Here is a 22,107-nt window from a genome sequence, read left to right as displayed (position 1 = left end):
TAAATTTTTTTCGACAATCTTGAATCAAAATTGAAAGGATCTTCTATGAACTTGAAGATTCACAAAAGAAATTTTTTGTCCAACAACTATTTCATCACTTTGGTATCCTTCATAATTCACATCACTTACCTGAAATTTCGACAAGTTTTTTAATCAAATCTGAAAGGTTTCTTCGCTGAACAGGGAGAAGCAATTTGAAATTTTGAATTTCTTCTTTATGTTAGAATTTGCCTCTGTATGATTGAAAGTAAGAAGAAACGTAAGCGTAATTTATGAGATTTAATTTGATTTCCAATTTTTATTCCCTATTCTAGCGTAACAGATTGATACTTCTTGTATCAAAATTAATGTATCCGGATGGTGACTTATATATCCGGAAGGTATAAATTTGAAGGGATTATTGTAATTAGAAAAAAAGTAGGAATATGATGTAATTTACTTCTTACACTATGAGATTTAGGTAAACAACTTTTTTCAAATACGTTTTTGAAAGTTTACAAGGTTTTGTTGTGAATAACTTTTCCACAAAATTATTTCTTTTTCTTGATTTTATTCAGATTTTCTTAGACTATACGATTTTGCTACACATGAGAAATTTATTTGACACAACATATCATCTAACTTTTCAACATCCTCTAAACAATCATATTCTTCTACACTAATATTGATTGTTAAAGTTGAATCCATAAATTTTTAACTTGCAATCCCAAAGGGTGCTTGAACCTTTCACTTTGTTTTCAATTTTAAACAATATTCCGATTTCGAGTTGATTCGACACAGTATCAAATATTTTAATGCAGTATTTCGAGTGGGATAGAGTGTATACAACTTGAAACTAGGACAATGTATACAATGTGTTCGAAAGTTTCGCTTCATATAGTAATGGAGGAATATAATGTCATGCTTTCTGAAATTTTCTCTAAAAAAACTGACTAAAGCGTTGAATTTTTTTTGTCTGATATCTACGTTCATGCAGTACCCAAAAAAAGTTTTGAGGTTCTAAATGGATAAGTTCAATGTGCATTTCAAATTCTGAATCTCTCTCAATTTTAAAATCTGATGTGTCATCTCATAGGTTCCTCCATGAATTGCAAGGTTTTGAGGTTCATTTGCTCTTCAAAAATATGAAAAGTTGTTTATTCTACTTTTTTTTTTTTGATCCGTTTTAAAATATGTCTTTTATTTTTATTTGATGACTCTTTAATTCCAACATTCTACGTAACATTTTTAACACCAGTTTAACATATCTTTAATTTAAGAGCACAAAATTCAAAATTCTTCTTTATTTTCTTAAACTCCATGCCAAGTTAAAATAGAACAAAAGGTTTTGACTACAACATTAGTCTAAGGATCACAGTATACTACAACATTCGTCTTTAAGAAGGTTTTAATATTGGGAGCTAATTTCCAGAAGATAGCTTCAATCTTATGCACATTTTTTTGTAAATTCTGGGAATCAATATTAGAGAGGAATGACAAAATTTACTTGTTTTTCTCCCAATAATGTCACCTCAAGTGCTTGCTTGTAGATTCCATGATTACAACAATTCCATCATAATAACATATCCAATCGTTAAACCCCGTCAAACATAAATAAATACTAGGTTTACTGGAAAGCAAACCTAAGCTATGACTTGCACACAGACAAGTTTGTTTTCGTCATCATCATCTTAACGTTGTGTTGAAGCATTCCCTCGGATAAAGGAACCACGACGACCACTCCCAATTATCACTTCTTTCAATTGGGATAGGGGACTAATAAATGCCCTGTTCATTATCTGTTGATGCAAGGAAAACAAATCGGTGAATCCAACTATGCAACTTATATGAGCGAATAAATATTTTGAGGTGCAGATATGAAATACAGTAATATGATTTAAAGGAATAGTAAACCACAACAAATCACTCATTTGTTAAGGCTCCATGTCTTTGTAAAATAGACTTATTTCAGCCAACTTAAGAATAAAAAACTTAAGGATGCAAAGAAAGAACTTCAAGTCGCAGGTTATCTGATATACCGCAGGAAACAAGCTCAATAACAAAAAATCTAATCTTGAAGTTGACCGTGAATTTGCTACGTAGTAGGATAATCTCCCACTCCTTACACGAGCAACTGTTAGCATTGCATCTCGTACGTGCACCAAGTAAAGCAAATTACCTTCTTAGATGCCTTAGTATCTTCCACTTTCTGCCGATCTCCCTCCTATTCCGTCTCTAGATGATTCCCTCTAAAAAAAACTCACCCTAAATGCCTCTCGCTTTCATATCATCCAATCCTCCCTTTCACCGCCTAAAAAGCCACTCATATAGACGGTGAAGAAATTCCTTTATTTCATTCCACTCCCAGTCCCACCTCTAAAGATGTGTGCCATACTAGAGGATGTCATGTCAAAAGATTGACAAAGTAAATTACATATCCCACGCGTGTCCAAGGGACACGAATATGCACTGCTTCAGGGGAAAGCAGAATAAATATTTCAACATTACAAAATCATAGTGGTATTGAAAGATAAAATCTCTCAATAATAACAGATCAATGCAGTAAAAGAAAAGATGAACCTCTTGGGAAGAAACAAAAGGGTGAAAGAGCAGGTAAAGTATCTATTATATGGCGTCTGCAACTATCTCATGGGCCACTATTATTTGAAATGAATGAAATGGAAGCTGGACATGGAGGAGAAAAGGATTTATGTAAATGGTGTAAATCACCTCTTTCTCCAGGAGGAACTAATCAAAAGAATTACAGCAGAAGTTTCTTAATTAATCACTTCATCATCTACTTAGCTGATTGGTAAAAGCGCACTAACAATGTCAGACCCAAGGTAAAACATGATCAACTCAGTGAAGACACCAGTTTGAACTATTTTCAAGTAGAACTGTAGTAAAATTACCTCATCATGGCCTCCAAACTGCCACTTCATTTGCAATACCTGCCACCTTTCTAGCCGCCATCTCTGACCAATAACCACGAGGCCCATAACAGCTGCAGCAATGAAAATGGACCAGAATGTGTTGGCATCTTTTGCGTGGGCAAGAAGTGAAACAGCCCGCCTTTTCCACCAGGCTTGACAAGGAAGATTTTCTGCATCATCATTATCTTCATCTTTAGCCTTTGGCAAATTAGATATGCCAGAATCAATAACCTGGTGAACGAGTTCAACTGGTTCTGCAAGCATATTGCTTTCCTCTGTGGATGCTGACACACCCATGGGTTCTTCACTATGGAAAGAACTAAACGTAGTAGAACTAAAGAAATTCTGCTCTTTGTCCACCAAACTTGACCCCTGCAAGACTGCATCTTCTTCAAATTTTGCACCACTTAAGGATAAAATGCTAACCTTTTCATCAAACATTTGATCTCCGAGAAATTCCGTTGTGCTCAATCCTTTAGTTTTTGGCCTCACTTCATCTGTATTTGAATCAACCCCTTTGTCAGCAACAACTTCAGGAGTAGCATCTTCACTTCCCTTCTCATTGAGAATCTCATCATTAGATGGTTGCAATGCCGCATTCTCATGCTGATTTGGTGGAAAGCCAAAGTGCCCCGACATAATCATTGGATCAGAAGTTTCAGCTACAAACTCTGCACTACTATCATCAACGAGATCAACCTGTCTTGAATCAGGGGCAGCAGCATATGCCGACTGTGTGAGCGATACGACTTCCCACTCATTTCTAGAAGGAGCAGTTTCCTCCCCTTCCTTATTATTTTCCATTTTCTGTAATTAAAACTCAATACACTTCACATTCATGAGAGAGAAAGAGAGGGGAAACAAAAGAAAATGAATAGAGATTAGAACTTAGGAGCTAATAAAGCATGAGACCACATTCAAAAATCAAATATATCCAAGAAACATAAAAAATAGAAGGTTAAAAAGAATTTCCAAGACTTTACATTTGCAAAATTTTACACCTATACAGTCACTAGTTTAACATCAATTGATGCTTTACCTAGCAAGTCGACAAATTTCAAAACCTGAAGTTTCAACTTTCAAGGAAAATACTTTGCCCTGCTAAAAAAAACATATTTATACCTCAAAAACCAAAACTACACCAATTAGCTTTACATAAAGTGGTCACATGCTTCAAGATGGTATTACATAATGATACTATGTTCAGGTCTCGCCACCGCTGGCCGAGCTAAAGGTAAGGAAGGAGTTAAATTGAATCCCTAACATCCGAAATTATACTATGCAAGGTGGATAGTGGTGGAGCCGTGAAATGATAAACATTCTAGAATGTCATAATTGGGATATAAAGCTATGACCTACAACAACTTTTGAACCCTCTTTACCACTATGAAAGGCTACTCTTCATATCAAGGGGATTCAACAGTCGGCATATTACCAAAAAATTCATATTTATTCTATTTGTGTAGTATAATTTCTCGATGAAGGAGATTCAAACCCCTTTCTTGTACATAATCTGCCACCGAAGTAGGGTAAAAATTATTTATTTATGGTACATATATAAACTGTCAATTCCTCTAGCTATAGCAATTTAAACATTTTTTTGAATCCCTATTAGAATTCGTGGCTCTCCATTGATCACATATGATTTTGACTTGACACGGAGTTTGAGAAGGTAAAAAAGATTTTGATTCTTGGGTTCTTACATTAGAGGTATGTAAAATGTATCAAAATGTCTTAATCTTGTGGTTCTAAAAATGTCATGTGGAAAGTTGAAACTAAAAAATTGTCAAAAAGGAAAGCAACATTCTTTTTAGACTAAAAAGGAAAGTAACACAAACAAATTAAAACATAGAGACTATAATTAAGCCAATAAAAATGTGCCCTTTCTCAAAGGCAGATGCACAGTTTAAAATTTATATGTTCAACTTTTGAGTTTTTTAACATTGAAGTCATTGTATTTTTAAAGTCATGGGTTCATATCTACTAATATTTGTTACTACAATTATAGGGATTTTTAAATATAAATATATGATCAGCATCGAGAACACCAGATTCAAATGAACCGGGGATATCAATATCTCATTTAGTTGGCTTAGTTGGCTACCTGAACTTTCACTTGTTAGCGAGGGTTTGATTCCCCCAATTTGTAATCCCCTCCTCATTTCCCCTCCCAACCCCAAATTTTAGAAGAAAAAAAAAGTTCAGATGAATCTGGTATCTTGACACTAGCTAGATTCATCCCTCTCTTTTCTGACTGTTTACAAGCAAAACTGCTCTCTCTCTCTTACCCTCTTAATCAATTTATATCTATGCACAACATGTACACAAAGCTGTTAACATTCAATTTGCTCAATCATCATCTAATCAGGACATGCAAAGAGATCCAAAACCATATCCAATAGAAATGTTTATGCTAAAGCAGAGTAACTGAATAAATAAGTCAATGATCATATAATCCAATGAACAAACCATAAGAAAAAAAGAATCAAACAATCAAAAAACAAAGAAATGGAATTCGAATTCTTTTGGAATACTTACAGAAGTGATAATAAGCAGATAGAGATGAAGATAAACTGTGCTGCTACTGTGAGAAAAAATTTAGAAACTGTCTCGAAGAACGAGCGAAGAGAGAGGGCATGATTATAGTGAAACAATTTTTGGGGGAAGAGAAGGCTACCGGGATAGCCAGTAACTGTTTCAAACAAACGGCGCCGTTTGGTTTGCTTAGTTTGGACAAAAAATCTGTGGGTCCGGTCGTTCGTGTCGCTAGTACCCCTTTTTTCTTTTCTTTTTTTTTGTTTGATTGCTTGCGTGAGGAGAGAAGCATCCAGTGTGCGGCACGCTATCAATTCTTTTTTTATTTTTAATTTATTTTTTTAAAAAAATCTTAAATTTTTACTTTTCTATAACATATTTATAATCCTAAGATTTTATCATATTCTGATATATTATATATATATTTTTAGTTTATGATCACAAAGTTTAAAAGTTATTTTTTTTATTTTCTTAAATTTTGTGTCAAGTTAAAATCACGCAAACAAATTGAAATAAAAAGACTTCTAATCCTTTTGTGGTCAAAATTTATAGTACGTTTTGCTTTTCAAAGTTCAAAGTATATATTTTAATATATTGAGGTAGGTTTAAGGTGTCACGCTCCGAGCCTACACCTTGGACGTGATCGATACTCGAGAACCATTATTGACCCCAAGCGAACCATTGGCCTGGCTCAACTCTCAGCAAAAGACTTTCTCAATATATAATAGATAAACTCAAAAGTAGAATCTTTGCTCATAATCTTAAAATAAATAACTCATAAATGTGTTAAAACATTCACTGGCCAAAAGAGGCAACTCAAGTCTAAAACATTAACAAATGAAAATGAAAATGAAACAAACTTCTCAACACTCTACTATCTATGAAGCCTCTACTAACTGAGATGGACGTTGGGACAAGACCCACGACATCCTAATAAACAAAACTGAAATGTAAACTCAATGTGAAACCCTCTAGAAAGCAAAGAGGCTCACCAAATCTAGCTGGAACTCGCATGGATCAACGGAGCACCGGTTGATGATCCTGATTTACCTGTATCTGCATCATAAAATGATGCAGTCCAAATAATATCAGTACATTGAATGTACGAGCGTGTAAGGGGAACACCGAACATAACATAATAGCTTGAACTTGGAAAGAAGGAAACATACTCACCTCAACTCTACTGATCAACTCAACCTCAACTCATGGATACTCAACTCAATACAGTATAAAAACAACAATAAAGATGCAGTTTATATAAAACATTTAAAACAGTAGATAACAATTCAATGTATTTAAAAGTACAATAAATACTCAGTTTGTATGTAAAGATACAAAATAACTCAATTTGGGAGATTCTGTAACCGACAACAATCGCTATGAGCTATATGATGATACAACGTCTCACTGACGCTGCCAGAACTGTCTTATACCTTGCTAGAGTATAAGACATCCTCAACCAAGTGGATCCACTAAGGTATGCTTAAAAAGCTATAAGGAATCATCCAAAAAGTATGACCATTTCTACCCACGTTGGCTACATGATTTTTGAGAACTTTGAGTTATTTGAATTCGTCCCCATATCGATTCTCAATACTACTCTCAAAATATAACTTAGCTCATATGTTTAAAAATATTTCCTCATCCTCAAACATTGAGATTATTACTCAAAAGGTTTCTCTTAAAAGAGATAGTACTCAAAACTCCTCATGAACTCATTTAGAAATCGATGTTTCCCCTCATTTTAAATGTAAAAATATTTACTCTTTAGGAATACTTAGTTCCCATATATTCACTTTGAAAAATGAAACTCAACTCTCCTTATCCTCATACTCAAGTACTCAAGTCTTAAAACAAGTTTTAAAAGATTGTAAAAGCATTCTCAAAATGACTCGAAAGAACTTTCAAGACTTTACTATTAACTTTACTTTGAATTTGAATTATGAATTCAAGGGTTATGATTCATATTATGAAGGATCTCTCTATGTTTAGATGTAGTTTAGAGTAGTTAGAATCAGAAATGAGTAAAGGTACACTTTAAAAGAACTCAGACGGAGCAAACAACTAAAAATAGGATGAGGCAGGCGACCCTGGCGCACTGAGTGGCATGGGGCACCAACCCTTGAACTTCAGAGACGCAGTTCTGGTGCACTGCTGGTCCAGTGCGCCAGCCCCAGCCCAGAAAATCCCAACAAATTTTTCTTCTCGTTTTTTTATCCTAACTCGCCTAGAATCGATTGGTTTCCTCAAATTTTTCTTAGATTCAATTACCCAATACAAGTACACAAGAATCTACTCATTTCCCTCAAGAACAACCCTCAACAATCGAAATCCTCACCTCAAATTTCATCAAACTCCCTAAACAAAGCATGAAGAACAAAACCTCAAGAACACCCATCAAGAATTCAAATCATTCAACCTGAAGAACGAAATTACGTCTGGAATTTACATGATTGGTGTGTGGTTGAACGAACCTAACACTATCATGAAAACTTACATACCTCGATTTGGCGAAACAAATCCTTGATTCGCAAGAAATCTTGATCGTTCTTCCTTTTCTCCTCTTTTCTCTTCTTGAACCCTCTTTTAAAAACCTAAGCATATTTATGATTACGAAAACTTACCAAATCAGTTTAGACCCCTAAAACCTTACTAAAAATGTTTAAAGCTGATGTGGTAAGAAAAAGACCAAAGTACCCCTTATTAATTTAGGTAAATTTCCTTGACTGAACAGGCTGACTTAAAACGGGTATATATCCCTCATCCGAACTCGAAATCTAGCAAACTCGATGGTGTTGGAAAGGAGATTCAAAGACCTTTCATTTGATATCTTATGGGCCACCTAACTCATCATGTACTGGAAGTTATGGTCGTTAGAAGTTTACCCAAAACTCACAACCTAGGCATAACTTGCCAAATTCTCAATTTGGCTCTTTCCAAATTAGTTTTTTCTAAATTTAACTCTTTCTAATTGCGAGGTGTTACATAAGGTATGCATATACACAAGCTTCTCCAAATCTAATCGAGTGGCACTACACTAAGTATGATATTATTATTATCAATAATTTTTTAAAATAATATATTTTTTCTGTACGATTCTTCATTCTTTTCTTCTTTTGTTTTACTTTGGTATTATGCACTTGAGTCAAGAGTCTTAAGCAAAACAATTTCTCTACCTCCACGAAATAGTGGTAAGATTTGTATATACTCTATCATCCGTAAATCTCACTTAATATGTTGATGTTATTGTATAGTTATACCCAAGATATTTACATAAAATGACAATGATTTCATATTGAAGTCATCGAACCAAATCTTTACTTGAAGTCAAACGTAATAAGGATTATTAAAATTATTTTATTCATGCATTTGAAACTTGGTTAACAAATAGTAACACCATATAATATTGTCTTGTTGATATTTATGTTAATATTTAAAATAAAATATATTATTTCTTTTTTTTAAAAAAAAAAAATATATCAACCCAAATTGATAAAATTTTAAAGTCTGTATGGACTAACCAACATGGGTGGGTCGATCTATATTATTCTCACCGAGTGAATTGTATCATTAGTCTTCAGGGTACCACCACTATCTCCATAACCTCTCACACATCATTGTATAGCTTGGCCACGTGTATTGTCTAATTTTTTCTTAGGTAATTTTCAGTACCCTCAAAGGTTTAGATTAGATATGATCATATGTCTTGATTATTTTTATCTTATACAAAATAATTCTAACGTTTTTCGAATTGTACTTTCGTTTTTTTGGTGAATATAATTGATTTACTTTCTTTTCTCAATGAATTTTGGATTCCTATTTTCTTTTGAATCATATCTTTCATCAAAAGGTATCAAAGTGCCTCATCTAACTAATGTCAACCTCTTACACCTCCTTCTTGATGCATCTACTCACATTTCTTTATATGCCTGAATTAATTTAGGCTTGCTTTCCTCATATTGTCCTCTAGGTAGGCCACTCACCTTATCATGCACAACTTCATTCTTATATATATATATACTAGTATCTGGACACGTGCGTTGCACGTATATTCCATATTATATGGTTGCATAATATGTCTATAGTTATAAATTTATGTATAAATACAAAAAAAATTATTGTAATATAAATTGAAAAATATGTACAAGATAAGAAATCAAAACGATATCCTCAAATTTCAAACTATAAGCATAATAAGAATATGTATTTCTAATGAGTTTAATCAATCATACCTCGCAATAATCCCCGCAGTTCATTGAGAAACTTTCAATCCATACATCAACATTCAACCGTGTATATATAAAGAAAACTTGAAATGCATAACAACAATTATATCTATATTTTTAAAAACACTATAAAGTCAATTTTCCATTTTCCATTGTAATATGGATTGCACACAACAACTCCTATTAAAAAAAGGAAAGACAAAATTAGGAAAAGTAGTATCAATAAATTGGAATGAAAAATGTGAAATTGTAATAAGAGGAAGAGAAGAAAATATCAGTAGATAATATTTACCTAACCATGAACAAGGAAGTATGTTGAGTAAAAGAAGAGTATTGCAAAAGTGTGAGCTGATATATGGTGGAAATTGACAAATATAATAATCTGTATTGAATAATTAAAAGACAACTCTTCAATTTCTGCAAAACTTTTATAACTACGAGCTCAAGATAATATAAATTTATTAATTTAAAAATGACATAATTAAATAACATACATTGTACGTATGTGTAGTTAATGGGATAGTGAAAAAGACTCTTTCTGAAATTATTTTTTATTTCTTTAAAGTATTTTTGAACTTATAATATTAGTGCTATAGAAAATCATATAAAGTCATAAGCTATTGCAAATTTTTATAGTAATTATTTTATTAAATTATATACCTATTATTTATTTTTAATTATTTATAATCATTCCGAAAATGTATAAACTAATTTTGAAAAGCTTGTAAAATGAGAAATTATTATTTCTTATCATTATTTTAGCTATTATTAACATTTAGTATGACAACATTATTTCTTATAATTATTTTAGCTATTAAAAAAGCAACTTCCTTTAAATATTAATTGTTTCTAAATTAACGTAGCCAAGAATTTGAAATGTTTTGATGTTTTGTTTATCTAAACACGCAAAATTTTGTTTTGAACCTGAAACATGTAATTAAGCCTTGGGTGAATTATAATTTTATTTTTACTATTTAATTAATTAAATAATTATAACATTTTAATATAATGAAGGGGTAAAATGATAATCCAACTTTAAAGGCTGGAGCTTTCCACTTTTAGTAATGTATGATATGATATGATATATGATGATATATGATGACATCTCTTCAAATTCTTTACATCAATAATAAACAATAGTCTATTTAGAAGGAAAAATGTAGCTATTTCAGAAGAAAAAATTCCGGTTACATTGTTTTATCAATCATAACTTTTCAAATTCTTCTATTATGAGATTTATGATTATGATTAAAAGCAATATCAATGTACTCATTTATCAAGAAAATAACAATTTAATTATTAAAGGATTTATGAACTTCAAATTCTTACCATTATGTGATTGAAATATTTGTATTTAATTAAATAATTAATCAAATTTTAATATAGTAAAGGGGCAAAATGGTAATTCAACTTTTTACTTTGGAGCTTCAAACTTATAGTAATATATATATATATATATATCTTCTAGTATGTCCACAAATCCACATGCGCATTCACATCTTTCTTATCAGCTTTATCTTCGGAACACATGCATTCTTGACAAGTCAACACCTTATCCTTTATAACAAGGTACATCTAACTATCACTAAGTCGAACTCACCCTTAAGCCTTGGTGATACTACGTTAATCATATAGAACCTCATAAGTGAGTCTCCATTTCATCCACCCCGCTTCAATACGATGCATGTCATCCTTCTCAATCTCCCCATTACCTTGTATTATAGACCCAAACTACTTGATAATAGCTTGTCTATCGATTTCACTTCCAGCTCTGTCCATTGCGCTATGGGAACTTGCAATTCAAGTATTCAATCTTTGTCCTACTAAACCTAAAATCTTTAAACTTTGGGGCCTGCCTCTAAACTTTTAGTTTATCGTTAACTTTTCAGTGCATCTTGTCAATCAATATAATGTCATCTATGAATAAAAAATACCATGACATCTCTCATTAGATGCGCAATGTCTATTCATCCAATACTAAGGCAAATAAAATCAGGCTAAGGTTGAATCTTAGTGTGCAATCTTATTTCGATCGAAAAGTCTTATGAGTTTCTACCATTATTCTTACATGGAATTTGACGCCATTTTATATGTCCTGAATTGTGAGAGTGTAAGTCACATGAACATCTCTAAATTCCAAATATCTCCGTTGAACCTCCCTAGAAACTTTATTATATGTTATTCTAGGTCAATAAACACTATAAATTTGTCATACTATCACTGCATTACTTCAACAGTCTTTTTACAAGGTGAATTACTTTTGTAGTTAATCACCTCAACATAAATTCAAATTTGATTCTCGAAGATGATCACACCCCTCCTCAACCCGATCTCTATCATTTTTCTCCCAAACTTTCATAGAGTATTTTAGTAGCTTGACACTCCCATAGTTATTGCAATTTTGGATATTTCTCTTGTTCTTGTACAATAAAATTATTGTACTTCATTTTCATTCTTCTGACATTCTAGTCATCCTAAGAATTATAACAAACAATATAGTCAACCACTTCATACCTATTTTGCCTATATTTTCTCAAAATTTCACTACAATCTCGTGTGGCTTGATGACTTTGCCCCTCCTTATCTTATGGATCGCCCCCTCACCATCTACAGTTTTTTTCATCTACAATATTCAAATTGTCTATGATTCTCAAAGTGCTCTAACTCCTTAATGCAATATCCCTATCCCCCTCTTCAATCTTCATTTAGGTGTTTATGAAAAATTATCTGTCTATCTTCTCTAATGTGTATCTCTTTTATCAAAAGTTTGTCATTCTTGTTCTTGATGCACTTCACTTTTAGATCATGAACTTTCTCATCTCTCGCCTAGACGAATCTATACAACTTGTATCTCTATCTTTACTCTCAAACTTTCAAACAAGTATTCAAAAAATATCATTTTAACTATCGTAGTCGTTAACTTTATTTTCTTGTTACCGTCATTTCAAATAGTATTAATGCCAGTATTTTTAGAAGTAAAAAATCACTAGAAAAAAAAAAAGACCAAGATGCTGCTCTAAAGTTGTCAATGATTAATAGAGAATAACTTGATATAAAACTTTACTCGGCATGAATTCAGATTAATTAACCCAATACATCCTAATTCCAAATTCGGGTTAGCCATGTCATTCGGGTCGGATCAAGGACAATAAGGCCCACGATGATCTTGCAAGAAATCAGCTGTCAGTTTGAGTCAAAATGTATTTGATCAAATTTGATTGGCGGGTATTGAAGAGACCCTCCATCACACAGGCCTAGATTTAACAACCTCAGAGCCAATAACTGGCACAAAAATGGGGGATTTGTATGCCTTGGATTTTGATGGAGTTCTCTGCGATAGCTGTGGAGAAAGCTCTCTTTCTGCTGTTAAGGTCATTACTTTACTTGCCCCTTTTTGCTTCCCAATATTCAATTTTGTTTTTTTGAAAAAAAATGTTGGTTTTGCAGGCTGCTAAAGTGAGATGGCCTAGTCTTTTCAATGGGGTGGACTCATCTTTGGAAGATTGGATTGTAGATCAGATGCATGTGGTGAAGTTCTTTTTTTTTTTTTTTCCTCTTTTTGTCTTAGCTTGTCAAAGTATTATGCTTTCTTTGTTCATTTCCTTAGAAAGTAAAATTACAGGTGAAATGGTGAAAGAAAAGTTGTTCTTGTGAAGGACATACATTTGTGGTAGTGGTGGATTTGGACATGCTTTTACCCCTGATTTAGTTTACATATGTGTAGAATGCTTATATATGTAATAGGTTGTGTTAAGCATGCTTCTTTGAAAGAAAACAAAGTCTTTTCTCATGAGATAAGTCACTACTATAAAGGGTGTTGGAATGCACACATTGAGTTCAACGTCATTGCTGTAAGTGATTTATTAAATGTTCTTAGCATATTCATCTGGGGTTGAACTAGGCTAGTCAGAGGTGGAGCCGAGATTTAAACTTTATGGGTTCTAAATTCTAGGATGGTATTAGGTATTAGTAACTGGGTTTTTTTGTACTTTTAGTGAATTTTCTTAATAAAATTATTGAGTTTGAACTAAACCTATGTTGAACCCATATGTTGGCTTCTAGATCCGTCCCTGAGGTTAGTAGTGTTGGTGTGTCGTGTGTGTATAATCCTGTGAACTGTTGAAATCAGTGATGTAGTAAATGGACCTCTGGGTTATATGAAATTGCAAAAACCAGGCGAAGTATGCATTTCAAACTCATAAGTGAGTCATTCTTGAAATGCTGATGGTGCTCTGAAACTTCCATGCTTTTGACTCTCAGCAACAGGTTTTCCTCTGATCTATTTATCTTTTCGGTGGGGTACCTTGTGAATAAGGGGAGGGAAAGGAAGTAGAAGGAAGAGAAATAAGGTAATATGTGAATGTTCCGTCACTTTGTGGGACTACACTGGGTATGTTGTTGTTGTTGAATCTTCCGTCAAAGTTGTTCAGAGTGGAGTTACAACTACTAAACTGCTACACTGATTAATCTCGGATTTTCCTATTTTTGCAATATCATTATATGGGAAATACTGATTTTCCTACTAAGGGATGAACTGATTTCTCATCCCTTAATAACTTGAGCAGAAGTGTTTTGAATAGCATTTGGTAATAATTGCACAGATACTATTCTAATAAGTGAATGTTGTCCGTAATCATCTCCTTCTTGTCAGAGTAAATCTTTTGTCAGCGAGTGAACTATTTTCTGTTATAATAACAATGATATTTGAGATCCATATACGGGTGCCAATTGTGCTAATCATCACAACTTTTACTCTTGCATTTCTTTCGAACTATTTTTTTGAAAAAATGATTTTCCTTGAGCCAAAGATCTATTGGAAGCAGCCTCTCTACCCAAAGGTAGGGTATGGTCCGTGTACACTCACCCTACCTAGACCCCACTTGTGGGAATATATGGGGTATGTTGTTGTTGTTGTTGTTGCAGAAAGTGATCAACCTTCAAACTTTCTGCAGGTTAGACCTGTAGTGGAAACTGGATATGAAAATCTCTTACTTGTGAGGTTGCTCTTGGAATCGAGAATATCTTCTATTCGCACGTCTTCGGTGGGTACACATAAAAAAAATACAAGTGTCTTTGATATGATGACACAAATCTATTCATTCTAGCTGATGTATCATAAAGTTCGTCGAGGTGATATCTTTCTTAATGTGATAGGTTGCAGAGGGACTAACAGTTGAGGGAATACTTGAGAACTGGGCAAAGATTAAACCCATTATAATGGCAGAATGGAATGAAGACAGAGATTTTCTTATAGATCTTTTCGGTAAGGTTAGAGATGAATGGATGGACAATGATTTGGCTACTTGGATAGGTGCAAACAGGTAAGTGTAGCTGTTGATTATGCCTGTGTGATCGAATCAACCACTTGAGGGTCCTGATTAGCTCTAATCTCTGGCAAATGTATAATCACTGAACCAACTTAAAGAGAAACAGAGAAACAAACACTATAGACTACTGACTACCTATATCGAATGATGTGCTCCAAAACAAGCTAAATCTATCTGCTTGTCAGTTTCCTAGCTTGATAAGCTTTTAAGACTCCGAGTAGTACTACAACCTATAAGTTGGTCGGTGCTCATCTCATTGTCATTCTCTAGAATCACTTATTCTTTACGGTCAGAGGCAAATCTAAGATTTCAAGAACTTGAGTGCATACTAAAGACAATAGAAAAAAAAATGAATTAAGTGGGATTTTTTTTTTTTTTTTTGACAAAGGTAACAGAATTAAGTGGGAATTGATCCTTGTTCTTCTAGGTAAAACCAAGTACATCATTAATCTCTTTAATAGCATGGGTGCCAGCAGGTAATATTAGATCAATTCAAGACAATATGTACATAAAATATCTAATTTTGCGAAAGACTATGAGTTCACGTGCTTCATAAATTGCACAATAAATTCGCCGCTGTTTAAAGGTAGTACTCAATCACGTCAAAGAATATACTGTGTTGGAAAAATACTAAAAAGTTTATGCTTTCTCTACAGGTTTTATCCTGGAGTACCTGATGCACTGAAATTTGCAAGTTCAAAGCTTTATATAGTCACTACGAAGCAGGTTTGTTAGAATGTGCACATTCACCTAAAGATAAAATCTTTCGAACTAATTTATCCTGAAATATTCACCATGCATACAAGTGACATTTTATTTTTTAAATCTTTAGCTTGTTTTTGATGAAAGTGGAATTGTATTCTTAAGAGTCTTGAGATAAGCCGTTGAATCTAATATTTGTACTCCACTGCCATTTGTAGAGCCGCTTTGCAGATGCATTACTTAAAGGGATTGCTGGGACAACCATTCCAGCTGAAAGGATCTTTGGTCTTGGCACAGGGTAAGTTTACTTCACGCGAAGTTGGATTAAGCTAACTGCAATATCAAGAGACATGGTCAATTAGTGTTTACTTATTCAAGCACATATTCATGCTTACATGAAACTTCTTTTTAATCAGACCTAAAGTAAAAGTGCTTAAGCAACTTCAGGAAATGCCAGAACACCAGGGTCTGAAACTACAGTAAGATTTCATAGCATAAGAACTATTCAAACTTCTTTTGAATTAGCCATTTGGCTTCTACTGCGTGAAATTAAGTGTCTACTTTTTCTGAATATTGCTCAGCTTTGTGGAAGACCGGCTTGCTACTTTAAAGAATGTGATTAAAGAGTCCGAGTTGGATGGATGGAACTTGTATCTAGGTGACTTATCATACTCACTTTGCTTCTTATAGATTTGCAATGTTGCAGTGATTGCTGATCTGATTTCTTGAAGCAGGGGACTGGGGTTACAATACTCAAAAGGAGAGGGAGGAAGCTGCTGGCATTTCCAGAATTCGTGTTCTCGAGCTCTCTGACTTCAGCAATAAGCTGAAATAATCCTGTATTCTTTCACTTAACTTGCATTTTTTAAAAGCCGAGAGGGTCTACTGCAGTATCCTCCGTTATTGATAATCTTTTCTTACAGAATTATGGATTTGAGCATCGTTTCTTACAGAATTATGGATTTGAGCATTGTGCCTGCTCTGGTCATCCCTATGTATACACAATCTAGTTTGTGGGATGGTTTATATTATGTTTGAATTAAAATACTTTTATGATGAGCAGCACACAGTTTAGGAATGTCATATAACCATCCAACAGATCCAGTTTTTAGGACATTATGGAGGCTATCAATTGTCCTCTTCTACAAGGGTACTATTGATAGCCCCTTAGCTCCATTCATAAATCATAATTGGTGAAAGACATGGAGAAACTTTAAACAAAATCATTCCCTTATAAGCGCCATTACTCCTGACAAAGATATTTCCCAACACAAGATGTTCAATTATCGAACGTCAGAAGAATTAACTGATTATTTGGATGCATAGCTTGTAAGCACAGAGTGTCAAGTGTGTGTCGAAAAAAGATTATGTAAGATGCCAGCCATTTACACCTGCCCTCCTGATAATACATGTTATAAGTGATCAAAATTAGTTGTCAAGATTTCTTTTCTGGTGATTACAACTCATTATGTCTATTCTTCTTTGAGCTGGTATGATCGACTTTGCTTTTCTCCCTCTGAATCTTCTCAAATACTTCTTCAAAAGGAGGATCTCCTGGTCTTCGAAAAAGTTGGTCCCCTAGTTTAATCTCATATGCTTCTGGTTGGTCCAACAAAAACTCTTTCAACTGCAAAATGGAGTAATAAAATCTCAATTTTTCTAGTACACAGAACTTGTGATTCTATCAAATACCAACTAACAAATCGTCCCAAAGGATGAAGAATTGAACTAAGTAAAACCATGCGATAAAGGGTGCATTTGGAAGGCTAAACATCTAGAGCCTTGACATGAATGGTGTAACGACTACCCTGCTGTCTCAGACATGGACCTGGTGAAATGAAATTCTCCGTGAAAATACGGAGTACCAACAGGTTAGACGGTAAGGTCCTGTGCACCTTAGCTGTTGCTTCACAGTAACAACCTTAATTGACTGTGTAGGATAGGTGGGAGGTGGTGACACACAACGACCTTTATACAAGTGTTCTGATATTCAACTCTTTGTTGCAAGGATCAATAGGTAAAGCTAGTAGTTATAGAATAAAACACCATAATTTGGAAGTAAGACAAACCTCTATAGAGTCTTGACCTTTCTCCATAGTAAACATGATTGTGCTCACATCAACACTCATGAACTTTGCCTCAATTGCTCCAGTTCTTGCTAGTTTGGTCCATCTCATCGCTATTTCAGTAACTTTCTCCTGGAAACAAGTAATCTCAGTCAACTTTATACTCTTCCATTCAGTCAACTATGGTTCAATCCAAATCAATTGAGGTCAACTTTAGTAATCCTCTACATTTATTCCCTTCTATCTAGATTCTAGGTTCACTTCATTGTAATACTAAAAGATTGCCTTTTAATACAGATGAGGTGTTATGTAAAACTCAGACTTATCTATTCTAAAGTCAACCAGAATCAAAGGCGGAACACGAATTTAAGCTTATGGGATTCCATCTTTAGATGCTGTGAATTGAACAATTATTATTTTTAAGTTCATATAATTAACTATTGTGATTTGTTGAACATTTTTACATATAAATTTATACTCCCCATCAAAAGTACTAGGTTCATATGAACCCAGTACCAAGAAGTTGCATCCACCAGAGACCTGAAACTTCACAGAAAAGAGAGGTTTTCAGATCTTACCACATTCTGCAGTTTGTCAACTAATTTTCTCACTCTACTTATAACCCGAATAGATCCTAATGATTAGAGGCGGATCTAACATTTAATCTTATATATTCTAAAGATTCAAAACTCAATGTAAATATGGGTTCAAAACACAAAATATATTCTAATTTTCAGAAATTTTCATATATAAATCTTTGGTCACTATGCATCCGCCACTGCAGAATGGGTATAATTAGCTTGAAATTGAACGGCAATTGGTAGATTACTCTTTCAGCAAGACAACTATTTCACTAGATTCAATGCTATTAGTCAGGAAAATCAATTTAGCGCATCATTACTCATCACATTAATCGGAATCAACACAAAAAAAAGAAGGTAAAGCAAGAGATACCTGAGTCCGCCGAGTTCCAAGTCGGAGTTTAACAAACCCAAAAACCGGACCCAGCTGCCGCTTCATCATTTCCGCTTGAATTTCCGACGGACTCATCGTACCAAAATCCGGCGGCGGCGGATCGAAATCGGAGCTAGTCGATTTCTTCCTTCCCCATTCTCTCCATGCCTCGTCTTCTTCATCGTCAACGACGTCGTCTAGATCGTCGGAAACTTGAATCGTCCGCTGTGCTCCATCGACAAATCGGTAAAAATTTCCAATTTCAGTATCAATCAATAGCAGCAACGAGCAGATAATTATTGTTGATACATTCTGAATTTGCTTATTCATTGTATCAATAATTTAATTTCAGTTAGGAGATTTGTTTATGATTTTTTAGCGTGCGCAAAGTATATGTTAGAAAGTAGAAATTAAGCAGCACTTGCATGAATGTTCCACTATACAATTTTTTTTTTCTTTTTTATTTGAGATTGAAGAAATGGGATTCAGGATTTGAAGGTGGCTATTTATAAGACGGATCGGGCGGATAATTTCACTTAATAGTTTGGCTTATTGAATATCAGTTTTTAAATTTAATAATTCGTTAGTCAACTTATAAGATATCGGTTAGTTTGGTTTCAGATTAGCAGTGCATCAGTTAACCTCTAATCTCTATGGTATTTTTTTTTTTCCAATGAACGCACTTTACTAAAAGGATGACTTTTAAACAGTAACAAGATAAAATGGATAAATTAATCTAGAATTTTAACTGGTTGTCACATTTTCATTGTCTAGTTGAAGCATCTTTGCCAATGGCTCGATAAATTGTTGCATACTTTTCATGTATATATCCTCAGTACTTTTTTGAGTTTGCTGATTCGTGCTCTATTCTTTAAAGAAAAATACATAATTATAGAAAAGTAAATAGATTTCGTGGCTTTACGGCTTTAGCCTTTAGGAGTTAGGAATAAAATAAAAAATATATATAATTACTCTTATATATTATTGTAAAATATTAAATGAGGCCAATATACCTAGAATAAAAATGTAATTATGGTAATTCTTAACAGGTTAACGGTTTACCTAATAAGGAAATTGAGTAATTCGTCCACACACCAATAAGCTGTTAATTAAAATTTTTTGATCCATTTCCCAACCATTTATTCGATAACCTATTATCAATAAGTCAATAAACCATTCTGCGATTGACTTATCGGTTACGATTTGATTTTAAAACTCTAATTTGAAAATTATGAGTGCACACTTTATTTAACGTAAAATTGCTATTAAGGACTATTTGTCCTAGAAGCTTACTAATCTATACTACCTTAAAAGCATGAACTCCTCAACTTGAATGTTAAATTACTATAATACCCCCAACTTAAAACACCCAATTTATTATCCAATATTTTATATTATATTATATTTATTTTTTTTGTTCTATATTATATTATACGCGAACATCTTTTCACATTGAAGCGAAATAACTTTTTCGAAGGATTGTGACTTTTTCGATGAGTTATGACATGTCCAAAAAGTTGTGATTTTTCTGAAGAATTGTAATTTATCTGATAAGGCACGATAATCACCTTCTCATACTATCCTTCCTTGTCTATAAATAGAGAGATTTTCTTACACTTTTAAACTACAAGTTTTGTAAGTTTTTTGTTCTTCTTCTTAAAACAAGGAAGATTGTGAGAGTTCTTCACTTATGCAATTACAATTTTTATTGTGGGTAAACTAGATAGATAAACAAAAGTTGATGCAACAAGGAGAATAGAAATACTCAACTTCAAACGAGAAGACTATGTAGATAATTAATAGGTACTCAGTTTCATAGCATAAATATACTTTTGTAGCAACTTCTACTTGACAAAAAGTTCAATGATTTTCTGTTCCACAAAAACTACAACTTGGTGTTCAAGCAATGTAAAAACTCAAATTGTTGAAGAAAAATGATTTGATAAAAAACTGTTTGAAGAGTCCAAACTAGATTTAATAGGTACTCCTCCGTTTTAAATTGATTTGTTGGACTTTTATTTTTATTCAATTTAATATAGAATGTTCTTTTTTGCTTGGGGATGGGGGGGGGGGGGGGGGGGNGGGGGACATCTTTAAGAACACAAAGTTAAAAGACATATTTATATATTCTAAATATCCTCAGATTAATATTCTTCTTTATTTTTGAAAAATTAGACAAATCTATATATTCCTCTTTTATCTATACTACCTTAAAAGAATGAACTACATAGTTTAAATGATAAATCTATATTACCTTAAAAGCATGAAATCCTAACTTGAATGTTAAATTACTATAATATCCGTAACTTAGGTTGTGACTTTTTTGATGAGTTGTGACTTTTATGATAAGTTGTGATTTTTTTCAAAGGGTTGTGATTTTTTGATGAGTTGTGACTTTTCCAAAACGTTGTGCCTTTTCCAAAGAGTTGTGACTTTTCCAAAAAGTTGTGACTTTTTCTATAAGTTGTGCCTTTCAAAAGAGTTGTGACTTTTCGGAAAGGTCATGACTTTTCAAATAAGACACAAAAAACACTTGTTCATATTATCCTTTGTTTGACTATAAATATAGGGGTTTTCTCTCATTTTTCAACTACAATTTTTTTTTAATCTTCTACTCTTCTTCTTCTTCTTGCATTTTAAAATTTTTTGTGTGATTAATTGTCGTTGAGTGAGTTAGAAGTTTAGCGAAATATGAGGTACCATTATTCTGATAAAGTAAATTGTTCTATCCTAAGAGGTATATTCCTTAACCTCGAGTATATTCCTTAACCTCGAGTACTTGAGGAAAATAATTTTGATGATATAATAATTAATTTTTGCTTAGTATATACATTAGTATGCAATGTTCCAATATATGAGTTAACCTGATGTAGTCGAAATTCATTTTTTTTGTTAACAATTTCTATTGTGATGTAGATATATGCTTTTGAATATCTTTTTGAAAAGTTATTAAACTTATCAAGAGTTAGTAAATTGTCATGATTTTTTTTTATGCTCAAGACAAAAGAATGACTTTATTTATCAATGCTACTTATGTGATTTAGATTGTCAGGAAGTTTGCTTCAAAATAGTTATTACTATATAAACATTGCCCTTTTGTTTTACTGATTTACTATTTTTTAATATTTAAGTATTTTCGATGAAGAAAAGTTTATATGACTTGTAATAACGTCAGTTGAAGTTTGTATTAGTTTAATTTTTATTTTAGTCTAAATTCATTTATTTTTGTTAACAAATTCTCTTGTGATGTAGATATATGCTTCTGAATATTTTTTTCCAAAATTATTAAACTTTTCAAGAGTTTTAGAATTGTCACAATTTGTTTTTTATTGATGCCCAAGACAAAAGAATGAATTTATTTATCAATGCTTCTTATGTGATTTAG

General features: G+C 33.0%; 3 protein-coding genes across 4 annotated transcripts; 1 reads left to right on the top strand and 2 right to left on the bottom strand.

Annotated features, from left to right (window-relative positions):
* Window positions 1–1,462: 1,462 nt before the first annotated feature.
* LOC125864464 (ATG8-interacting protein 1-like) lies at window positions 1,463–3,738 on the bottom strand. The gene is made up of 2 exons (XM_049544479.1): window positions 2,892–3,738; window positions 1,463–1,778 (listed from the first exon to the last, which is right to left on the bottom strand). Exons 1-2 carry the CDS (start codon window positions 3,714–3,716, stop codon window positions 1,671–1,673), a joined length of 933 nt encoding a protein of 310 aa, XP_049400436.1. The 5' UTR covers window positions 3,717–3,738; the 3' UTR covers window positions 1,463–1,670.
* A 9,110-nt stretch (window positions 3,739–12,848) lies between these two features.
* LOC125864466 (uncharacterized) lies at window positions 12,849–16,790 on the top strand. Of its 2 annotated transcripts, XM_049544481.1 has the most exons (9): window positions 12,849–13,044; window positions 13,121–13,201; window positions 14,626–14,715; window positions 14,828–14,994; window positions 15,657–15,726; window positions 15,921–16,000; window positions 16,119–16,181; window positions 16,284–16,360; window positions 16,437–16,790. In XM_049544481.1, the coding sequence occupies exons 1-9, from the start codon at window positions 12,967–12,969 to the stop codon at window positions 16,535–16,537; spliced, it is 807 nt and encodes a 268-aa protein (XP_049400438.1). In that variant the 5' UTR covers window positions 12,849–12,966; the 3' UTR covers window positions 16,538–16,790. The 2 variants fall into 2 exon arrangements, with proteins under 2 accessions (XP_049400438.1, XP_049400439.1); XM_049544482.1 differs by lacking the exon at window positions 14,626–14,715.
* LOC125864472 (uncharacterized) lies at window positions 16,642–19,132 on the bottom strand. The gene is made up of 3 exons (XM_049544488.1): window positions 18,723–19,132; window positions 17,772–17,900; window positions 16,642–17,329 (listed from the first exon to the last, which is right to left on the bottom strand). Exons 1-3 carry the CDS (start codon window positions 19,050–19,052, stop codon window positions 17,159–17,161), a joined length of 630 nt encoding a protein of 209 aa, XP_049400445.1. The 5' UTR covers window positions 19,053–19,132; the 3' UTR covers window positions 16,642–17,158.
* Between the last annotated feature and the right edge of the window lie 2,975 nt (window positions 19,133–22,107).

Source organism: Solanum stenotomum, chromosome 5 (genome assembly GCF_019186545.1).
Source record: "Solanum stenotomum isolate F172 chromosome 5, ASM1918654v1, whole genome shotgun sequence".
Lineage (NCBI taxonomy): Eukaryota > Viridiplantae > Streptophyta > Magnoliopsida > Solanales > Solanaceae > Solanum > Solanum stenotomum.
This window is presented reverse-complemented; position numbering and strand designations above follow the sequence as displayed.